Source organism: Pseudophryne corroboree, chromosome 9 (genome assembly GCF_028390025.1).
Source record: "Pseudophryne corroboree isolate aPseCor3 chromosome 9, aPseCor3.hap2, whole genome shotgun sequence".
Taxonomy (NCBI): Eukaryota; Metazoa; Chordata; class Amphibia; order Anura; family Myobatrachidae; genus Pseudophryne; species Pseudophryne corroboree.
The window spans coordinates 342,200,708-342,222,891 of NC_086452.1; the positions used below are offsets into that span (position 1 = coordinate 342,200,708).

The 22,184-nt window shown below is 45.8% G+C and overlaps 1 protein-coding gene across 1 annotated transcript in view; it reads left to right on the plus strand.

The window, feature by feature from the left end:
* Positions 1-22,184, plus strand: part of ITIH3 (inter-alpha-trypsin inhibitor heavy chain 3) — a 401,722-nt gene that overhangs the window by 265,147 nt on the left and 114,391 nt on the right. Inside the window, exon 11 of the mRNA XM_063940620.1 lies at positions 5,258-5,439. Within this exon, the coding sequence (XP_063796690.1) occupies positions 5,258-5,439 (182 nt within the window). The remainder of the gene's footprint in view (positions 1-5,257; positions 5,440-22,184) is intronic.

Consider the following 22,184-nt stretch of genomic DNA (forward strand, 5'->3'; position numbering starts at 1 on the left):
GGGAAAGAGGGAGGGAGAGGGGTGGGGGTGAGCAGGAGAGAGGGGAAAGAGGGAGGGGGAGTGAGCAGGAAAGAGAGAGAGAGAGAGAGGTGACCAGGAGAGAGAGAATAGAGGGAGGGAGAGTCAGCATGAGAAAGTAGGGATGGCCATCGGTGTGCACACTATCGATGGTGATATTGTAAGAGGCTATCAATGGTAACCAACTATTCCATGAGAGACCATCGATGGTTTCACCCACCAATGGTCATCCCTGTTCTTTCAGTGAATGGCCCACAAGACAATCACAGCCTGAGGGTGGGGCTTTGTGGGTGTTGGGGGTAAAAAAAAATATATAAACGAAATATTTGTTTATGCTGTGCCATTGATGGGGAGGAACCATCTGGTTCTCTCTCCTCAATGGCAAAAGTATTTGACATCGGTCATAAACCATCGATGATTATGAATCATCAATGGTCGATGGCCATCCCTAGGAGAGAGAGAGGGAGTGAGCAGGAGAGAGAGAGAGGGACAGAGGGAGGGGGAGTGAGCAGGAGAGATTGAGGGGTGAGGATGTAAGCAGGAGAGAGAGAAGAGAGAGGGAAGGGGAGTGAGCAGGAGAGAAGAGAGAGGGAAGGGGAGTGAGCAGGAGAGAAAGAGGGGGGAGAGAGAGAGAGAGAGAGAGAGAGAGAATGAGCAAGGGTGGGTGGGAGGGAAGGGGCGGGAGCAGGAGAGAGATGGGGAGAGAGGGAGTGGGAGTGAGCAGGAGAGAGAGAGGGGGGAGAGAGTAGGGAAGAGAGAGATTGGGAGAGAGGGAGTGGGAATGAGCTGGAGAGAAAGAGGGGGGAGATGGAGGGTTAAGTGAGCAGGAGAGACATTACCTGATTACTGCACAGGCCTATGATGGGGGCGAGCACTTCACAGCATAAGGCCCCACTCCCTAAATACCCACAAATTGCATCACTGCACTCCCTGCTGACGACCAGGTAGGGGGCAGGACAGAGCGGGCGGGACAGGCTAGGACAACGTTTGCCATTGTATGGGCCACCTTTCCACCACACTACATCCCCCACGGCCGTTCTGCCCTGCGGTGAAGAAGGGGGAGCGGCGGGCCTCAGAGGTAAAAAAGTTGCAGGTTGCAGCGGGAGCAGTGGGCCCTGGATGCAGCCAGAGCCCCATAGCAGCTCTAGCATCACCCTGCATCCTCAGTAGTTATGCCACTGCCCACAAGCACAGATGTTCTAATTAGTGAGCCTGGCACTATCACAGAGCAGCATCCTTGATTACAGGGTTTGTTAAGTGAGCTGGGGGTGGGGATCAAGCACCTAGCTTGGGGGGTCATTCCGAGTTGTTCGCTCGCAAGCTGCTTTTAGCAGCTTTGCACACGCTAAGCCGCCGCCTACTGGGAGTGAATCTAAGCATATCAAAATTGCGAACGAAAGATTAGCATAATTGCGAATAGACACTTCTTAGCAGTTTCTGAGTAGCTCCAGACTTACTCGGCATCAGCGATCAGTTCAGTGCTTGTCGTTCCTGGTTTGACGTCACAAACACACCCAGCGTTCGCCCAGACACTCCTCCGTTTCTCCAGCCACTCCCGCGTTTTTCCCAGAAACGGTAGCGTTTTTTCGCACACACCCATAAAACGGAGTTTCCGCCCAGAAACACCCACTTCCTGTCAATCACATTACGATCACCAGAACGAAGAAAAAAACCTCGTAATGCCATGAGTAAAATACCTAACTGCATAGCAAATTTACTTGGCGCAGTCGCACTGCGGACATTGCGCATGCGCATTAGCGACTAATCGCTCTGTTGCGAGAGAAAAATAACGAGCGAACAACTGGGAATGACCCCCTTGATTAGGATGGTCCCAGAAAGTGATATGGTGCTAAAATTAAAATGGTCTCCACACAAAGCCAAATTACCTACATTAAGAAGGTAAGAGCTGGCTGGTTCTCCCTGTCTTTATACTCACTGTAAGCTGCATTTTTCTCATCCCTGAAGGCCCTGCAGATGGGAGGCATTGAAGTTGCCGGCTGCTGGGATCCCAGCGGTTAGGATAATCAACACCAGAATCCCGACGGTCAGAATTCCGACTGCTGCCCGGAAACCCCACTTGGGTGGTGGTCCACGCCACCACCCGAGGGGGAATATAACCTCCGGTCGTCACCAGGCCCAAAGATTGGTGAGCAGCCACTCTGCGCTCACCGCTGGTATTCTGGCTGTGGGGATCCCGGCGTCGGTCTCCTGACCGACGGGATCTCAACAGCCCGGATATCATATTGAATCCCTGCATATGTGTGCTTTCATGTAAAATTCGAAAGCCAATTGCCAAATAAGACTGAGCACTTGAAGCGTCTCAATTGAAAATTCTGTAAAATGAAAAATTAAAGGCAAAAAAATAGGCAATCCTATGGGGCATAACATTAACTAGAGCCCCTATCATTGGGGGTAATTCCAGGTTGATCGCAGCAGGATTTTTGTTAGCAATTGGGCAAAACCATGTGCACTGCAGGGGAGGCAGATATAACATGTGCAGAAAGAGTTAGATTTGGGTGGGTTATTTTATTTCTACGCAGGGTAAATACTGGCTGCTTTATTTTTACACTGCAAATTAGATTGCAGATTGAACACACCCCACCCAAATCTATCTCTGCACATGTTATATCTGCCCCCCTGCAGTGCACATGGTTTTGCCCAACTGCTAAAAAATTTCCTGCTGCGATCAACTTGGAATTACCCCCATTGTGCATAATATTAACTAGAGCATTATTATGGAGCACAACATTTAACCGGACACTACTATGGGGCATAACATTAACAAGAGTACTACTGTGGGGAATAACATTACCTAGGGTACTATAATGGGCATGACAAACTAGGGCACTACTATAGGGCATATTAATTAGGATACTACTGTTGGGCATAACATTAACAGATCTCCCAACATGACCTATTCTAGGAAGGACAAAATTCTTATGTCCCTCTTAATTTATGATTGTGATCCCCAATGGTGAAACACCTTTCTTATCAAATAACTAGTTAAACACAGGTGATGGCAATCATACATTAAGGGGGACGTCCAGGAACAGAGAATTTTGTCCCTCCTAGAATGGGTCATGAGGGAAGGTATGCATTAACTAGGGCACTACTATGTGGCATAACATTAAAGGACCCTATACACGGGAGAGATGTGTGCTGAGTGAACCGCTCAGCACACATCTCTCTGTTACGTTCTTGGTGCTCAGAACGAAAGAGGTGTTGCATACTGAGTCCAAAGCTCCAGAAATAAATAAAGGCAAGGTGTAGTAATAGCCCCTAGCAGCCTACCTCCGTTGTTTCATCCGCTGGTCAGTTTATGCCTGCGTGACTATGGTTTCTTGGGCCTACGGCAGCCGCGTTTGAAGGGCGGATTAGGTCTGCCCAACTCCGATGCCCCCAGGTCTTAATGTGAGACAAGGCGTAAACCGAGACGGGATGATAACAAGGGGACCTCTAACTAAACCAAACTGAGAGCTAGGGGCTACAAAGAGACCTAAAACTAAACGTATGTGGCACAGCCGCCAGGATAAACAACAACAAAGGAAATGCTGTCCACACGCCGACACAATACTGTTGTGTACCGGCGGTGACAGCATATGCAGAACCCTCTGCAAAACACCAGTAACTAGTATAACTAAAGAATACAGCAGCCTTGGCAGACGGACGCGGCAAAGCCGCTACTCACGAAACCGGTACAAATACTGGCAAACGGACAGGAACCCCCAATGTAGCTGACACAGGCTCTCAGGACCGGAGGACAGGCAGAGTTCCAACGACTGAGCAGTGGACACCAAGGAACAGGATACGGATTCAGGAACAGACAAAGCCACTGGACTTCAGGACAGGAACGCTTCAAGGCAAGACACTGGATCAGACACTGGATCAGACACTGGATCAGACACTGGATCAGACACTGGATCAGACACTGGATCAGACACTGGATCAGACACTGGAAGCAGCTAGACAGAAACTATCACCGGCGTCTGTGTAATGCACTGAGACAGAATATAACAGGCAGCCCTCCAATAGCTGCAGAGAACCTAATTAATTATGTTGTGCAGCTGCCCTGCTGCACAACTGACAGGTGCAATTAACAGACAGGTGAGGCTAAACACATGGAAACAGGCTGCAATTACACAGACTCACCACAGGCAGCAAACAAGAGTCTTCTAAACCAGAGCAAATGGAAATCCTGGCCTGCAAGAGAACTATAACATAAAATACATGAACAGGAATGAACCACTGCTTGTGGTTCATAACACTCTCCCGCCGCTCAGCACAGCGCGATGTGTGCTGAGCGATGCGGGGGAGGACGGGGAGCCGCTCATTTCACCCCGCTCATTTCACGTGCTACATTGGCCTGCATGCAGGCTCAATCTAGCACCGGCGATAGCGATGTGCGGGGCCGCGCATCGCTATCACTGAGGGGGCTAAACACGAGTGATCTGTGCTTAAAATCTAAGCAATCTAGTCAGATTGCTTAGATTTTAAGCATGGATCTCTCAGTGAGTACCCCCCTTAACTATGGAACTACTATAGGGGATAATGGGGCAGATGTATTAAGCCTGGTGAAGTGATAAAGTGGAAGGTAATAACGCACCAGCCAGTCAGCTCCTAACTTACATGTTACAGGCTGGGTTTGAAAAATGACAGTTAGGTTTGAAAAATGACAGTTAGGAGATGACTGGCTGGTGCTTTATCACCGTCCAATTTATCACTTCACCTGGCTTAATACTACCTAGGACACTATTAAGGGGCATAACATTAACTAGGACACTACTATGGGGTATAATATTAGGACACTACTATGGGGCATAACATGAACTAGGGCATTACTGTGCAGCATAACTTTAACTAGGACACTAGTGTGGGGCATAACAATAATTCAAACACTACTGTGGGACATAACATTAACTATGACACTACTAAGGAGCATAACTAGAGCACTATTATGGGGCATAGAACTGCTGCAGGGAGCGGTTTCTTCTAGAAGCATTGGTGCTAGGGTTCCTCCAAAATGTTGCTATGGGGCCTATAATGTTCTGGCTACACCCCTGCTCTGTTTGTATTTTAATTTGTATTTGTGCCCCCTGGGCGATATCTAATGCATATTATTGGCTAAGTTGTGCATTGTTGGACAGTGCGACATGTAGTCTAAAACTTTATCCTTCATACTAATATAACAGTGCTAAAATATATTTATATTTATTATTACTAAGATTTTTTTTCTTCAAAGGTGAATCTAACCCTGCAAGAATCCAGGAGAATGTAAAGAATGCAATTCGTGGGAAATATACCCTGTACTCGCTTGGTTTCGGCTATGGAGTTGATTATGCTTTTCTAGAGAAGTTGGCCTTGGAAAACTCAGGTGTTGCCAGACGTATTTATGAGGACTCGGATGCAGCCTTGCAGTTAGAAGTAAGTTCATAATACTTTTTCTAGATAGATAAAGACGGGCTGTTTCAAAGGTTGATGCTAATGCACAAACGCTTTGTCTTTGTTAGCAGCGACTCTGCAATATTATGCAAAAAACAACAGGAGGCGAATTAAGTAAAAAGAAGCCCACTACTGGCTTCTCTGTTCTGCTGTCTGCGTCTGAAGACCCAGCATCGGATCAACTGCATGAACATCGGACATCTGAGTAGCCCTGAGGTTACACAGGATGTCTGGAGCCAGCGAAGCTATGTCCAAGAATGCAGCCACTGCTTTTGGCAGGGCCAGAAAATGGGGCCGATGCGCCCCCATTTTATGGAACACTGCCCGTCACCGTCAGGGCAGCAGAGACCTGGGCTGGGCCTGGGTACTTTTCAGGGTGTGGCCTATCCATGGTAGGCGTGGCCACTCCCCTTTTGAAGAATAGGAAAAAAAATATTTGTTGCACCACGGTGCTGAACAATCACTCTTTCCCCCCTTGTACAGGCAGAGGAGACTGCTGCTGCGGCTCCCTAACCCCACTGCTGCCCAACACACAGCAGAGGCTTGGGCCCCTGATTGGGTAATTAGTTCCTGCGCCCCCCCTCTCAGCAGCCTTGGTCGCTACCACGAATGCCAGCAGCATGTCAATCATTCCGTGTCTTTTGGGGAAATGCATGCTACATTGCAGGATCTGATCTGCACATGTGCAATATGGCTCCTGTGTATGCACAGCTCAAAAAGCATCAGATATATTTATATTGCTTTTCATTCCCGCCCCTGGCCTGATATCAAATGGATGCAACCTGTCAATTAGGCTGTGGCTTTCGGGAACTGTGAAAGATCTCACCAGAGGCAGAACTCTGGGAGGCAACGGAGTCACCTGCCGCCGGGCTCCTGCTTTGAAGGGGGGCACCTCTCCTCCTGTTCCGTGTGTTCAGCGACATTAATCAATTAAGTTAATTGACAGCAGCCGGTATCTCTTCCGTAGCCGACTTCCCCACTAGTCACTACACCTTACAAATCACACCCTCTTTATTATAGATACACTGGAAGCAGACACCTTACTGATGAAGCTATTTGCTCCTATAAAGGAAACATGAGACTTCTAACTATATGAAATTATTTCTCTTGATATAGTTAGAATTCTCATACTTCCTATGCAAGAGCAAATATCTCCATCAGTAAGGTGCATGCTTCCAGTGTAATAAGTTGTGGGTTCTAATCCTGGATATGACACTTGCAAATTAATTGTCAGAGAAATCATCAGCATTGTGAGTGACTGAGCAGATCTATGTAGTGTGTGGCTGGACCCCTACATAGATCTGCCTAGTTGCAACGGTTTTGTATTAGCTTCATATAGTTAGAATTAAAGATGAGCGGGTTCGGTTTTATTCGGATCTCAAAACGGCATCTTATTGGCTCACGGATGATATATAGGGGGGACACCAATATTTTTCTTGCCTCCGGGCAACTGGGACAAACTTACGCCACTGGATCTCGCAGTAGAAGACCGGCGCATGCACAGTACAGATTCTGCTCATGTGCTGATCTTCTGACATCAGAGTAACACGCAAACCATAAGGTTTGTGTACTACTCTGAATCAGGCCAAATCTGAGTGAACATACAGATGGGTCCATGTTTATCTTGACCTTTAATAGGATTAAATGAGACTGGGCAGTCGGACTTAATCCCCTGCTGCAGGGCCGGTGCTAGGGTGTTCCTTGCAAACTATAAATTTGCGCCCTCCCGTACTTTACAAAGGGACAGCGCACATAATGCTTATACACACAATGCTCCCTGTAGTAGTGGGACTTACACACGTAACGCCCCCTGCAGTAGTGATGCTTACACATGTAACGCACCCTGTAGCAGTGACGCTTGCACATGTAACGCCCCCAGTACCAGTGACGCTTGCACATGTAACGCCCCCTGTACCAGTAACGCTTACACACGCAACGACCCCTGTACCAGTGACGCTTACACACGTAACGCACCCTGTAGCGTTGACGCTTACACATGTAACGCACCCTGTAGCAGTGACGCTTGCACATGTAATGCCCCCTGTACCAACGACGCTTACAAACGCAATGCCCCATGTACCAGTGACGCTTACACATGAATGCCCCCTGTACCAGTGACACCTGCACACATAACGCCCCCTGTACCATTAACGCTTATACAAGACGCAACGCCCCCTGAAGCAGTAACGCTTACACACATTATGCTGCACAGTCACACATACACCACATACACATATACATACACACACATGTACATACTGGGGGTCATTCCGAGTTGATCGCACGTAGCAACTTTTTGCTGCCCGTGCGATCAACTTGACACTGCCTATAGGGGAGGGCTTTTTGTAATAGCAAGGCAGCGAACGCTTGTTCAGCCCTGCTATGCCAAAAAATTTTGTGTAGAACTAGACTAGGGTAATAGTGACTTACCCTGTGCGATCGATCCAGCGATGCAGGTCCCGGAAATTGACATCAGACATCCGCCCTCCAAACGCCTGGACACGCCACTCCCAGAAAATGGTCAGTTGACGCCCTGGAACGCCTTCCTCCTGTCAATCTTCTTGCGGTCGCCGCTGCAACAGTTTTCTTAGCCCGCGCATGCGCAGTTCCGACCCGATCGCACGGCTGCGAAGAAGTGCAGCGTTCGATCGGATCGGAATGACCCCCACTGTACACACACACACACTCTCTCTCTCTCTCTCTCTCTCTCTTTCCAGCCACTTACATGAAAAAGTCTGGAAACTCGTCCTCCTGTGATGCAGGGTGCAATTTGGCCCAGTGTAGCTCCGCCCCTTATTCCCACGAAGCTCCACCCCCTTTTAGATCCGTACAGCACACTGTGACTGGTGCACTGTGAGTATGTGACAGGGGAGGATGGTAGGGGGAGAGGAAGCTTCATGATGCCGGCGCCGCTGCCTGTCATAGAGTTTGACAGGCGCAGCAGCCGGCATCAGCAGGGCAGGGGAACTCAGCACAGGAATGCAGAGCGGGTAGAGCGCCTCTCCCCCCTGGCGCCTACCTGCACTGCATCCCTTTGCTGAGCGGTATGCGCCGGGCCTGCCCTGCTGTAATGACTTAATGACCTGCTGGATTGTTCTTTGTATTGTATTGCAGCTGAGAACAATAGATGAAGGGTTTATGTTAATAAACCATGTTGTGCCTAGGCGCAGCAAACTAGCCAAGATAACCGTGGACCCATCTGTAGGTCTTCTTTGTTACCCTCAAGTTGGCTGCGAAATTCATGCTTCCAGGGTCAGTGAAGTTGCATCGAAGGACGCAAATACTGGCTTCAGCATCCCAGAATATGGGGCCGACACCCCCATTTTCTGAGATGCTTCCTATCTCCACCCCCAAACTCCAGCAGCATGTCAATCACATTGCGTCATTTGGGGCACTGCGAGCAACATTGACGTATCAGATCTGTGCATGCGCAGAGCTATAAACATCAGAGATGTATGTAAACATCGGATTTACGTACATCTCTAAATTTGGCCCTAGAACTGCTTGTGCCAGTTATCTGCTATCAAATGGAGCATAGCATGTGATTTTTTTAAATCTGTGGCACAACAGCAAAATGAATGGCTAAGGATCAGTTAAACGCCACGCCAAGCCCCTTCTACATTAACTTGGTTAATTGGACTTCAAGTGAATAGGGCGTACTTACAGTATATTCCATAAATACTGCATCACCTTTTAAGCCACAATAAAAATTAAACTTACAGCAGAATATCATGCATGCCTACAAAGATCAACTACTGCTTCAACTGCACTAAATACATTGTAGCCAGAGGGACAAATAAAAGCATAAAAGCAGGAGTTGGTATCATTATACCGGCGCCCGTCATCCGGGCAGTCAGAATGCCGGCCGCGGGATGCAGGGCGCCGGAATGCCGGCAGCTGGGGTGAGCGCACAAGAGCCCCTTGTGGGCTCCCTACGCTCACCACGCTGCAGGCACGGTGGCGTGCTACGTGCACCACGCTATTTATTCTCCCTTGAGGGGTGTCGTGGACACCCCTAGTGGGAGAATAGGTGTCGGTATCCCGTCAGTTGGGATCCCGGCGCCGGTATGCGACAGCCAGGATATTCAATGCATTCTTCAAAAGGAGGACCGATAAGTACTCCAAAGTTAAGAAGAAAGAATTGTGTCAGGCTGTGGGCACAGCAAAGAACACTACAGAAGAAAATCCAATTTCTAATATGCGCTCTAGAAAAAGAGGTGCACCTCTTCCGTACTTGCTGGGTACACCTTCACTCCACCCATCTATTCCCCTCTGCCTGTGCATATGTTTTGTCAAAGTCAGAAAAATATCTCTATGCACACTACCATATTTGCACCTCACACAGGTCCGTGCTGCGCATGCGTACGCTCTCCCGTACGTGCGCATACTCACAGTCGCGGGCACCCGCAGGCGCACGGTATGCGTATTTACGGTAGAGTTTATGTGATCGTAGCATGCGACTCAATCATTACATATTTCCACTATATAATGTATTTTGTAGATCATGGTCCCTTTGATAGATTCTGAAAGTTTGGTTAATATAGAATGTTCATGAACAGAGAAATCCCTCTTTGTTTGATACGAAGGGTCAGACAGGAGTAATACAGTGGTGTTTAGTACCCATCGGAAGGGTATTTAATTAGCAATATTCCGGTGTTGGTTTGAAGCAGATTAATCGCTCGTGCGAATAGTTATGGACATAAGAAGTTTATGAACATTTACTGTATTTGCACTTACTTATCCATGCGGCGGGAAACCCAGTTTCCCTCCCACCTGAGCTGTTGGAAATAGTCACGGCCCACCTGTATGAATCAACCTATGACCTTTTGTTATAATGCGAGGAGGAATTCCTGTGTCCAATGAACAATGAGATTGTAGGGACCATTGAATTGTATTGTGTGTGGGGCATAAATAGACAAGCCGATCACATCCAGCTCTCACTCTTCAACGGTTATCATTGCTGAAAATCGGGAGCTGGATGTCCAGAGGCGCATGCGATCGTTTCCTTTGTGCGTAAGTGTTTCTCCGCAACCATATTGATCTTCTTGTTATTGTGGGCCAATTTCTCTCTCTCTCTCTCTTCTCCTCTTTCTCTCTTATTTTTCCCTTAAAACGTAATTGTATTGTATTGTATTTCCTGTGTAGTTATCTGGTTAGGTAGTCTATGTTATATTGTAGTGTATGACTTGTATTGTGTTAATTCTTTTGCAAGTATATCATTTATAATATATATTTATTAGGCGTTGGACCCTAAGCCCAGATATCTGTGTATTTCTTATAGTGTTTAGTATTCTCAGAGTGTCGGTGGCGCTCAAACAGCTTTTGAGTTAATAAGGTTATACGAGGTTGCATCTACACCCTATTTATACACTAAGGTTTTACTGCATAATATACTGTTTATGGTTTAGATACAAAGGTTTAACATTGTTAGCGTTCAGCGCCGCTGGTGATCTCCTCGTGGTCCCGAGCGTCCGCTACGCTATAGCGAATCATTACGTTAGTCAGCAGCCAATAGCGTGCCTGCCCGTGATCTCTTGGCCGTGAGCGAACGTGACGCTTGAGCGTCTCGACTACGGCTAAGCGATTGCTACGCAACGTGCGTACCCTTACGGTACTCCATACGTAAATAGCGTACAGTGTTCTTAGACCTCATAAAGGGTATTATATAAGATAAATATTCAGCTTTATCAATTGGGGGCTCGTCCGTCCTTCACATATCTGCACTAGGTAATTTCAGCAGACATTATCCAGCAGCAAAGGGCGGGAGATCATATTCCTCGTAGTGCTGTTTGGATAAGCATCTGCTTCACTTAGTAAAGGGTGCTGAAGGAATCCGGGACCGGAGGTAAGAACAAAACGATAGTGTCTTTTTAAAACTGTTTATTTCTGTCTTGCGTACACACGCACGCATATCTGTATTTCTTTTCATTCGTGTATTTTCATATATCACTCTCCTGTTTGCCATTGTATAATTGATAAACGTACTAAGAGAGATTTGTCGCTATTTCATAGTTAAAGTGTAAAAGTAAAGGGATAAAGTGTAAAGCGCACACGCAACTCTACCTAAAGGTATAAAGAGAGATTGGTGTGGTGCTTGGTAGATGATCAAGGATCATCTACATTGATAAAACGTGTTAGTTGTGTTACGGTAGACAAAGACTGGTGTACACGTGTCTCTAACAAAGGGAGACTCGCGTACGCAAAGGCCGACGCACGCAGCGTAAATTACGCAACGGAGCGTCTGGGTACGCCCACGTAACTCAAACAACACGCGATAAATAACGCAACAGGCGATAAATAGCGAAAATTTATTTTAACATTCGAAATTTAAATTAACAGATCCTTCTCCTAATTTGTAACACATCTGGTCTAAAGAGAAATTTCTGCGCAGAAATAGAAATAGAAACAAAAGTGTACATGTGGTGAGTGAGTGTTTTTACATACAATTTTGAGGTTGAACCAAAAGAAATCATCGAGTTCTCGTGAGGTACATACGTGTAAGTGACATGCACGGTGGCTAGGAAGGCATCCTTGGTTAAACATAAAATTTGAGCATTAGAGTATAGCAGACCAGGAGGTCATACTGTAACAGACCAGGAGGTCATAGCAGACCAGCAGGTTCAGGTACAGCAGACAAGGAAGTCCGCTATACAGTCCACAGGCACAACACCAAAAAAAGGGTTGGTGCAACACCCATATAGGCCATACAAGCTCTTGCTGAAGGAATTCGCAGCCGCAATTTTCGATTCCACTGGTCGCTCCGTACATAAGATTAGTTGCTTATGTGCTGAACGATTGTACCGCACGTAATTGTGTGCATTAGTAAACCTGACCAGTACTATTTGTGTACGAAGGTCATAAACGCTACTTGTACATTCTGACGTGATTTGTGTAATTTTTTATTTTTACAAAGGGAAGTTCGCTGGTCACTCAGGAATTATCCAACAACCTCACCTTTACTGGAAAGAGTAAGTGTTCTGCGGATATCCCTCGCATGTTCCAGTAAACAAAGGTTAAATAGGTGCCCTGGGTCGAGTACGCCAGCACCATATCGGTGTGATCAGGTCGTATTGGTCGGCGTGGGCAGAGTGAGTAAGGTGCTCGGTAAACCTTACCGTCAACCTATCGTGAATATCTTGGTTTTTTGTAAGGGTCCGTAACACCTGCAAATTATGGGGGCCAGTTGTTCAGGAAGGGGGCGATCAACCTCGGTTCGGGTTGATTCCATAAACCGACCAGTCGGGTCGGCAAGGTACGTAATGTGTGAAAAGTATGGAAGTCACACAGAAGCTTTATGTGATGAATGGGAGAGAATGACAGTACATGACGGGGAGAAATTCCCAAGAGTAGGTAGCTTCAGCACAGAAGTGTTAACGAATTTAAGGAGAAGGATATGTCTCATTAAATCAGCAAAGAGACGAATCAAGCATTATGATTATTTGCAGTTGTGGCAACAGGAGGGTGACATACAGAGAGGATTGGCTCAGGCAGCGGGATCTGGCTCGATCAGGAAACTGATAGCCACGGCCCCACCGCCACCATACATATCGGGAGAGAAATTGGTTGCGGAGAATGACGCACTAAGGTGTAACAAACAAACACTTAGCAACTGTGTAAATGTTAAAGATAATGTTAACCAATTAACCAATGCAAGTATTAACCCGTGCAAGTTGTACCCTGTTTTGAACTTTCCTCAGGAGTGTGATCAAGAGGACGAATCGGCAACAATTTCAGCGCTCTCTCTAGCAGCCACCATAGCAGAGACCACAGTAGGCACAGCTCCACCCCCGAGATTAGTAACAAAGGCCCCTAGCGGAGGGATAGGTGAGGTCGTATCAACGGGTAAGTACGGCACCATACACTATGCTGAAACTATTTCACCACAGCCTGTAGAATCTACACAGAATGAGGTTGTTAGAGTTAATCCTGTTAAGGTAATAGTAGTTCCAAATGGGAAAACAGACACTTCAGGAGTCACTCCTGTTAGGAACATTGCCATGTATAGCCCATTTTCTCGAATGGAATTAAGGACCATAGTGTCTGAATTCCCTGACCCTAGAAAAGACTTAGTTGCCAGCCAAAAATACATCAGAGACCTAGGTAACACGGTAGAGCCCAACAACAAAGACTGGCAGATATTGCTGAGAGCATGTTTACCCTCCAATGTTGACGCAACTCAATTTTTAGCTGACTGTGGATTAGATCAGGATGTACCTCTTACAGATGTGTACAACAAAGACAACGTAAAAAGAATAAGTTTACAGTTCAAAGAGTATTTCCCAGCGGTAGTTAAGTGGAACAAGATTTTCTCCATTAGACAGAAAGAGTCAGAAACTGCTGCAGAATATTTTCACAGGGCATTATTAGAAATGGCAAAATACACAGGCATAGAGGACATTAAAACAAACATAAACCATCGAGAAGTAGCAGTATCGGTACTGATGGATGGTTTAAAAGAATCATTAAAGACTAGGGTACAGACCACACAACCATGTTGGCGAGGTCTGTCTGTGGCTACTTTGAGAGAGGCTGCTATTGATCACGATAGGAACATCACCAGACACAGGGAACAACAAGGTGATAAGTTAATGGCAGTAAGTATACAGGCCTTGACCACAAAACAGCCTGTGTTAATATCACCAAACCCTGTGGGTAAGTCAAATGTGGTAACATGTTATTCTTGTCACAAACAGGGACACTTTGCACGAGACTGTAGATCGAGAAATATACAAAAATCTTATCAACCCCCTAGACAACGACACGACACACGACATTGGGATCAGGGTCCGCAGAAACGGAGTTATGAGCCACATGCAGGGGAAACAAAAAGATATCCCCCGAACAGAGACTGGCAAGCCTCTGGTAGCTCCCAATTAACTCCATCACAAGTAGTTGCTGCCAGCGGGATTCAGGGAGGTCACCATACCCAATAGGGGTGTGGCCATACCTGTAATCTGCAGCCAGTAAAATTGATTGCAAGCCTTGGAAGTGAACCAGAAATTGCAATCAATGTAGCTGGTAAATCATTAAACTTTCTTGTAGATACAGGGGCGGCCAAATCAGTGATAAATTCGACAGTGGGCATGAGAACCACTGGTAAGACAATTCCAGCCATAGGGGTAACGGGAGTAGTCCAGCACTACCCTGTTAGCAAACCAGCCGAGATTACAGTAGGGCCTTTACATACCAAGCATTCCTTTTTGCTGGCTGCATCGGCACCGACTAATCTCCTGGGAAGAGACTTACTGTGTAAAATGGGGTGCGTCATTTATTGTACTCCTGAAGGTGTATTCTTGGACATACCTGAGAATCACGCTCAGGAAGTACGAGACATGTTAGACTCCCCATCAAAATTAATGTCACATACCATTATGACAAATAGGACTCCCTCCCAAGTAGAAGAAATGACATCTCAGATACCAGAGTCACTTTGGACTAAAGATGGACAGGACACTGGATTAATGGCAAACGTAGCTCCGGTAGTTGTACAAGTAAAAGATGGTAGGATAGCTCCAAAAATCCCACAGTACCCTCTGAAGCCAGAGGTGGAGTTAGGAGTGTATCCCGTAATAGAGCGCTTGCTACAACAGGGCATTCTGGTAAGAACGTCCAGCACTGCCAATAGTCCCATCTTCCCTGTTAAAAAGAGTGGGGGGAGGGGTTACCGGCTAGTGCAGGATCTAAGGGGGATTAACAAAATAGTTGAGAGTCAGTTCCCCGTAGTGCCAAATCCAGCTGTCATCCTAATGCAAATCCCTCCCACTGCGAAATTTTTCACTGTTATTGACCTCTGCTCCGCTTTCTTTTCGGTACCTCTGCACCCTGACAGTCAATATTTGTTTGCATTTACATACAGAGGAGTCCAATACACATGGACTCGGTTACCACAAGGATTCATAGATAGTCCAAGTATATTTTCCCAGGCTTTGCATGATTGTTTACAGTCTTTCCAACCAGTGAGTGGATCAGTATTAATACAGTACGTGGATGATCTACTACTGTGTTCTGATTCATTGGAAGCATCCCTGAAGGATACGAAACAGCTCCTGTTTCATCTTTCAGACACAGGACACAAGGTTTCCAAAGACAAGTTGCAATTATGCCAAACTAAGGTAAAATATTTGGGACACTGTCTAACACAAGGACTGAGACACCTGACCGCTGATAGAATTCAAGCAATTAGAGACATGACTCTGCCCCAAACCCAGCAACAGATCAGAACGTTTTTAGGAATGTGTGGGTATTGCCGTAACTGGATCCCAGGGTTTTCCATTCTAGCGTTACCCTTGCAGGAGATGGTCTCCTCAAACAAACCTGATCGGATTTCGCATACAGACGAGTCTGAGACACCATTTGAGAGACTTAAACAGTGCCTAACGCAGGCACCAGCATTAGGTATGCCAGACTATGGGAAACCCTTTGAACTATACGGAACAGAAAGTGCTGGTTGCGCGGCAGGCGTACTAACCCAAAAGCACGGTGATGCTAGCAGGCCAGTAGCATATTACAGCGCTCAGCTAGACACGGTAGCACGATCCCTCCCCACATGCTTGCGAAGCGTTGCTGCGATAGCATTGCTAGTAACGAAAAGCGAAGATGTCGTGCTAGGTCACAACCTCACAATTCATACACCACATGCAGTGTCAGCCTTGCTGAATTCTGCCCAAACCAGGCACGTCTCATCAGCGCGGTTTACAAGATGGGAATTGGCACTAATGGCCCCCGTAAACATCACCATAAGGAGATGCAGTGCATTAAATCCTGCAACATATCTCCCAGGTGTGCCTGGACAGGCACAAAGGGTGGAGGATGAGAGTGGTGGGGAAGGAGAATTTAATACAAAGGAAGACACACATGATTGTATGGAATATTTGACCCAAAATTTTACCGCAAGGCCTGACATCAGTGACAACCCACTGGAAGATGTAGAACTTACGTTCTACACGGACGGTAGTTGTCATAGACAGTCAGACTCGGGAGACTTGTGTACTGGATACGCAGTCGTAGATGACCAAGGCACCATAGAAGCGGAACCGCTAGGCCCACCTCACTCAGCCCAGGTTGCTGAACTGGTCGCCCTAACCAGAGCATGTGAATTGGCTAAGGGCAAATCAGCCAATATCTACACCGACTCTAGATACGCATTCGGGGTAGTCCATGATTTCGGAGCCCTATGGCGCCTCAGAAATTTCATGACGGCAGCTGGTACACCGGTAGCGCATGCAGCTCACATAAAAAGGCTTCTAACAGCGATACAGGAACCCGACAGAGTGGCTGTTATCAAATGTAATGCACACACATATAGCCAAGACCCAGTATCACTTGGTAACAGCCGAGCAGACGAAGCTGCTAAGTTAGCAGCTGCTACCCCCAGACAGACAGACACCACACAACTGATGGTATTTAATACCATCAACACACAGAAGTTGTGTGAGATGCAAAATTTGTGTTCCACACAGGAAAAGGCAGTCTGGAAGGCAAAAGGATATGGCCAGGAGTCCTCAGGACTCTGGACGGATGGACACGGTAAACCAGTGGCCCCCAAAGCATACCTTCCATGTTTAGCTGAGGCAGCTCACGGGCTGACGCATCTGGGCAAGGAAGGGATGTGCAAGTTGGTAAGAGCATATTGGTGTGCCCCAGGATTTTCATCTCATGCGAGTAAAAGAGCAATGTCATGCCTTACCTGTTTGAGAAAGAACATCGGAAAGGCAATACCTAGAGAACCATCTCATATCCCACCTGCCGGCGGCCCTTTCCAGGTAATACAGATTGACTTTATTCAATTACCCCCTTGTCGAAATTTGAAATATGTACTTGTTTGTATAGATGTTTTCTCAAATTGGGTCGAAGCATTTCCGGCGGCCACAAATACCGCTATGTTTACTGCTAAGAAAATTGTGCAGGAATTTGTATGTAGATATGGTATCCCTAGAATTATCAAAAGTGATAGGGGTACCCATTTTACAGGTGATGTCTTTCAAGGAATGTGTAAATTGATGGGAATTGATAGCAAGCTGCACACTCCATACCGTCCACAGGCGAGTGCGAAAGTGGAAAGAGTGAACAGCACTATTAAAAATAAACTGAGTAAAGTGATGACAGAGACAGGATTGACATGGCCAGAAGCTTTACCCATTGTACTGTACAGCATCAGAACCACTCCCAGGTCCCCTCTTAATCTGTCTCCCTTTGAAATCTTGTTTGGTCGACAACCGCATGTTATGATTAACCCTCAGGATGATTTGAAGTGTAACAATGAAGTGACTGTAAAATACTTGATTAACATGAGTAAACAGTTAAGGAATCAAAATGATAATCTGAAGTTAGTGATTCCTGATTTACCAGATAGTAATTGTCATGACATTGAACCTGGGGATTATGTAATGATACGGAATTTTCTACGCTCAGGTTGCCTTATTGACAGATGGGAAGGACCATACCAGGTCTTATTGACTAGCACTACAGCATTGAAGGTTGCTGAGAGAGAGACTTGGGTTCATTCGTCCCACTGCAAGAAGGTTGCTGATCCAGAGAGGTCCCGTGATAAGGAACAGACGGTAGAGGTTGTATCACTGGAGTGTCTGTTCCAGGAGGATTGAGGCGGCACCTGAGCATTGAAAATCACAAGACCAAAAGCAGTTGTCGATCCCCTGTTCCCTTTTATTGTTTTTCTCCAACTTCCCATCCCCTCTCCCTCAAATTATTTTTTTCCCCCTTCTCATTCTTCTCCGTTTCCTCCTACAAGATGGACTTGCCCCAAGAGACTGTGATCCGGATTTTCCTGTTGACCATGATGTTGACCAGAGCAGTCTGTTCCGGCGAGAGTACCATGGAGGTCGAGAGAGGTTCTGGAATGGGTTCTGATGATAAAGATGGAGGCGTAGTTTTCCAAGAACAACTTAACCAACAAGTAAAGGCGAGTATCAGAAAACGATCCGATAGCATTGACCATAGAAGGAATTGTGAAGGATTGTTAGCTGAAGAAAACTGTATCTGTCGGCTCTGTAACAATGTCATTGAGGATGGGTGCATAAAGAAATGCCAATCCAGTTTTAATATCCATATGGACCGGCATCCATTGAGTGACTATCACTCCTTAGTGGGTAGTGTGTTAAATAAAACAGATTGTTGGGTATGCTCTCAAGTACCTCAAGGTCATAGCAAATCAGGGCTAGTACCATTTCCTTTAACGTTAGGGGAGGTACTTGAGTTAAGTGGTGGGAGACCGGTGGACAGGAGGTTTAATATCTCCAGCCCTCCTAGTTTGAAGCTCCACCAATACCATGTGGATAGGTCCCTATTATGTTTTAACATCTCCAATCCCCGAAAGCCGGGAAATTGGGAAGTGTCATGGAGTAATCAAACCATGACCTTTTCGCATAGAGCAGATAGAATGCCTACAGATACAGAGCTTATACGCCACAAAGCCAGTAGAGGAAAATCTTTCCGGTATAGGTATACCTTAGGAAATAGGATTACGAGAGTTGGAGAGGTATCACCAGGATACTGTGCACATATCGTACAACCTGATACGTGTACTAAGCAGATGGAAGAATTAGGGTTAGGAGATTTCACATGGAAGGTGTGTAATATGGTTATGTCCTACTCCGTCCCATATGTTCTCCCCGATGATGCATATTTCATATGCGGGAGAAAGGCGTATAAGTGGCTTGCCCCAAACTCTGAAGGATTGTGTTATATTGGAAAAGTACTGCCTGAAGTAATGACTGTATCACATGACAAAATGAAAGACATACACCGTGTTGCCCAAACTCCTTATACTCACACCCATTACGAGCACGTAGTTAAACGGCACCTGATAGAAAGAACAGAGCATCCGGCCTCTGACATGATCCATGAATCCACCGGGATTCAGTTTCTAATCGCGTTAGACATCACTCGCACCGCCAGAGGAGTGTTGAATTATAAATACATATCTGCGCTTGCAAATTTGTTAGATAATATCACTGAAATGTATGATGACACGTTTAGATATACTGGAAGAGAACTTCAAGCTTATAAAACAGAACTGGTACAGCATAGAATGGTTCTTAATTACCTCACAGCAGTGACAGGCGGATATTGTGTCACACTGGCAACACAATACGGCGTGAAATGTTGCACATATATTACGAATAGCACCGAGGACCCGGTCGAGGTCATAGACCAAAAGATGGACGATATTCTCCAACTGAAGTGGGAATTTCGCAGGAGACACAATCTCACTCTTGCTGCAGTAGGTAATGAGCTGACTGGTTGGGTGTCATGGTTGAACCCGCGAAATTGGTTCTCTGGTTTAGGAGACTGGGCTCAAGGAGTCATAATGGATGTTGGGAAGTTTCTCCTATGTATCTTAGGTGTTGTCATATCAATTGGTTTGATATTTAGATGCGGTCAGGCTTTAATGAAGTGCAATCGTCGTACTAGGGTAATGAGTCTGAGGAGTGAGGAAACTGTAATTCCAATGGATTTGATTTATGACCCAAATGTAGAAACAATGATGTGATGAAAATGCGATTTCTACGGTCCGTTTCTTTCACCTGTTTTTCCGTTTCCTCCAAGGTAAAAAGACCCACTTGGACGAGGAATTTGATGAGCCGATATATAGACAACAGATGGATTAAAGAAGAAGTTTTGACAACCTGATACACAGATTTTTGATGAACTATGCCATGGACCCCCAGTTTCCCTAGAAATTTTAAAATTACGCTAGCCCAACACTTTTGTAAATCTATGGACATTGACAGCTTTTGCTCGCACCTTATGGGCAAAAGCACAAAGAAGACTGCATTCAACAGACACCAAACAAGACCTCAATCGACGAATGTACATTTACCTGACATAGAATACCACCGCATTTACCGTAATTATGTCTTTTCTTCATTTCTACAACCCTCAGGTAATGACACACATAGTCGATAGGGAATACAGGCACAGATATCAGCAATCACATATCTCCCCCATTCATGTATCATCAACTAAAATGTGCTCCCCCATTTTGTTACAACCAAAGCCGAAAAGAGCTCGGTAAAGTTTGACAGCCCATCCACAGACCCGTACCACGGGATAAGAAGGAATTCAAATGTATACTTCGCAATACCTCGAAGCTTGATTTAAAACACGTACGGCACGATGATACATGACCCCCAAGCACGGATTCATACACACATGCTTCTGCTATCTCACTAGGTCATACCCTTTTTCCTACCTTCTCCTCTCCTCCCCTACCCAACCATGTAAATGTATTAACCCCTGACATATATTTTTCTCTTTTTGAAATGTTTTAGAAGGTGGCAGTTATTGTTGACTGCCAAAGGGTGGACTGTCAAAGTCAGAAAAATATCTCTATGCACACTACCATATTTGCACCTCACACAGGTCCATGCTGCGCATGCGTACGCTCTCCCGTACGTGCGCATACTCACAGTCGCGGGCACCCGCAGGCGCACGGTATGCGTATTTACGGTAGAGTTTATGTGATCGTAGCATGCGACTCAATCATTACATATTTCCACTATATAATGTATTTTGTAGATCATGGTCCCTTTGATAGATTCTGAAAGTTTGGTTAATATAGAATGTTCATGAACAGAGAAATCCCTCTTTGTTTGATACGAAGGGTCAGACAGGAGTAATACAGTGGTGTTTAGTACCCATCGGAAGGGTATTTAATTAGCAATATTCCGGTGTTGGTTTGAAGCAGATTAATCGCTCGTGCGAATAGTTATGGACATAAGAAGTTTATGAACATTTACTGTATTTGCACTTACTTATCCATGCGGCGGGAAACCCAGTTTCCCTCCCACCTGAGCTGTTGGAAATAGTCACGGCCCACCTGTATGAATCAACCTATGACCTTTTGTTATAATGCGAGGAGGAATTCCTGTGTCCAATGAACAATGAGATTGTAGGGACCATTGAATTGTATTGTGTGTGGGGCATAAATAGACAAGCCGATCACATCCAGCTCTCACTCTTCAACGGTTATCATTGCTGAAAATCGGGAGCTGGATGTCCAGAGGCGCATGCGATCGTTTCCTTTGTGCGTAAGTGTTTCTCCGCAACCATATTGATCTTCTTGTTATTGTGGGCCAATTTCTCTCTCTCTCTCTCTTCTCCTCTTTCTCTCTTATTTTTCCCTTAAAACGTAATTGTATTGTATTGTATTTCCTGTGTAGTTATCTGGTTAGGTAGTCTATGTTATATTGTAGTGTATGACTTGTATTGTGTTAATTCTTTTGCAAGTATATCATTTATAATATATATTTATTAGGCGTTGGACCCTAAGCCCAGATATCTGTGTATTTCTTATAGTGTTTAGTATTCTCAGAGTGTCGGTGGCGCTCAAACAGCTTTTGAGTTAATAAGGTTATACAAGGTTGCATCTACACCCTATTTATACACTAAGGTTTTACTGCATAATATACTGTTTATGGTTTAGATACAAAGGTTTAACATTGTTAGCGTTCAGCGCCGCTGGTGATCTCCTCGTGGTCCCGAGCGTCCGCTACGCTATAGTGAATCATTACGTTAGTCAGCAGCCAATAGCGTGCCTGCCCGTGATCTCTTGGCCGTGAGCGAACGTGACGCTTGAGCGTCCCGACTACGGCTAAGCGATTGCTACGCAACGTGCGTACCCTTACGGTACTCCATACGTAAATAGCGTACAGTGTTCTTAGACCTCATAAAGGGTATTATATAAGATAAATATTCAGCTTTATCAG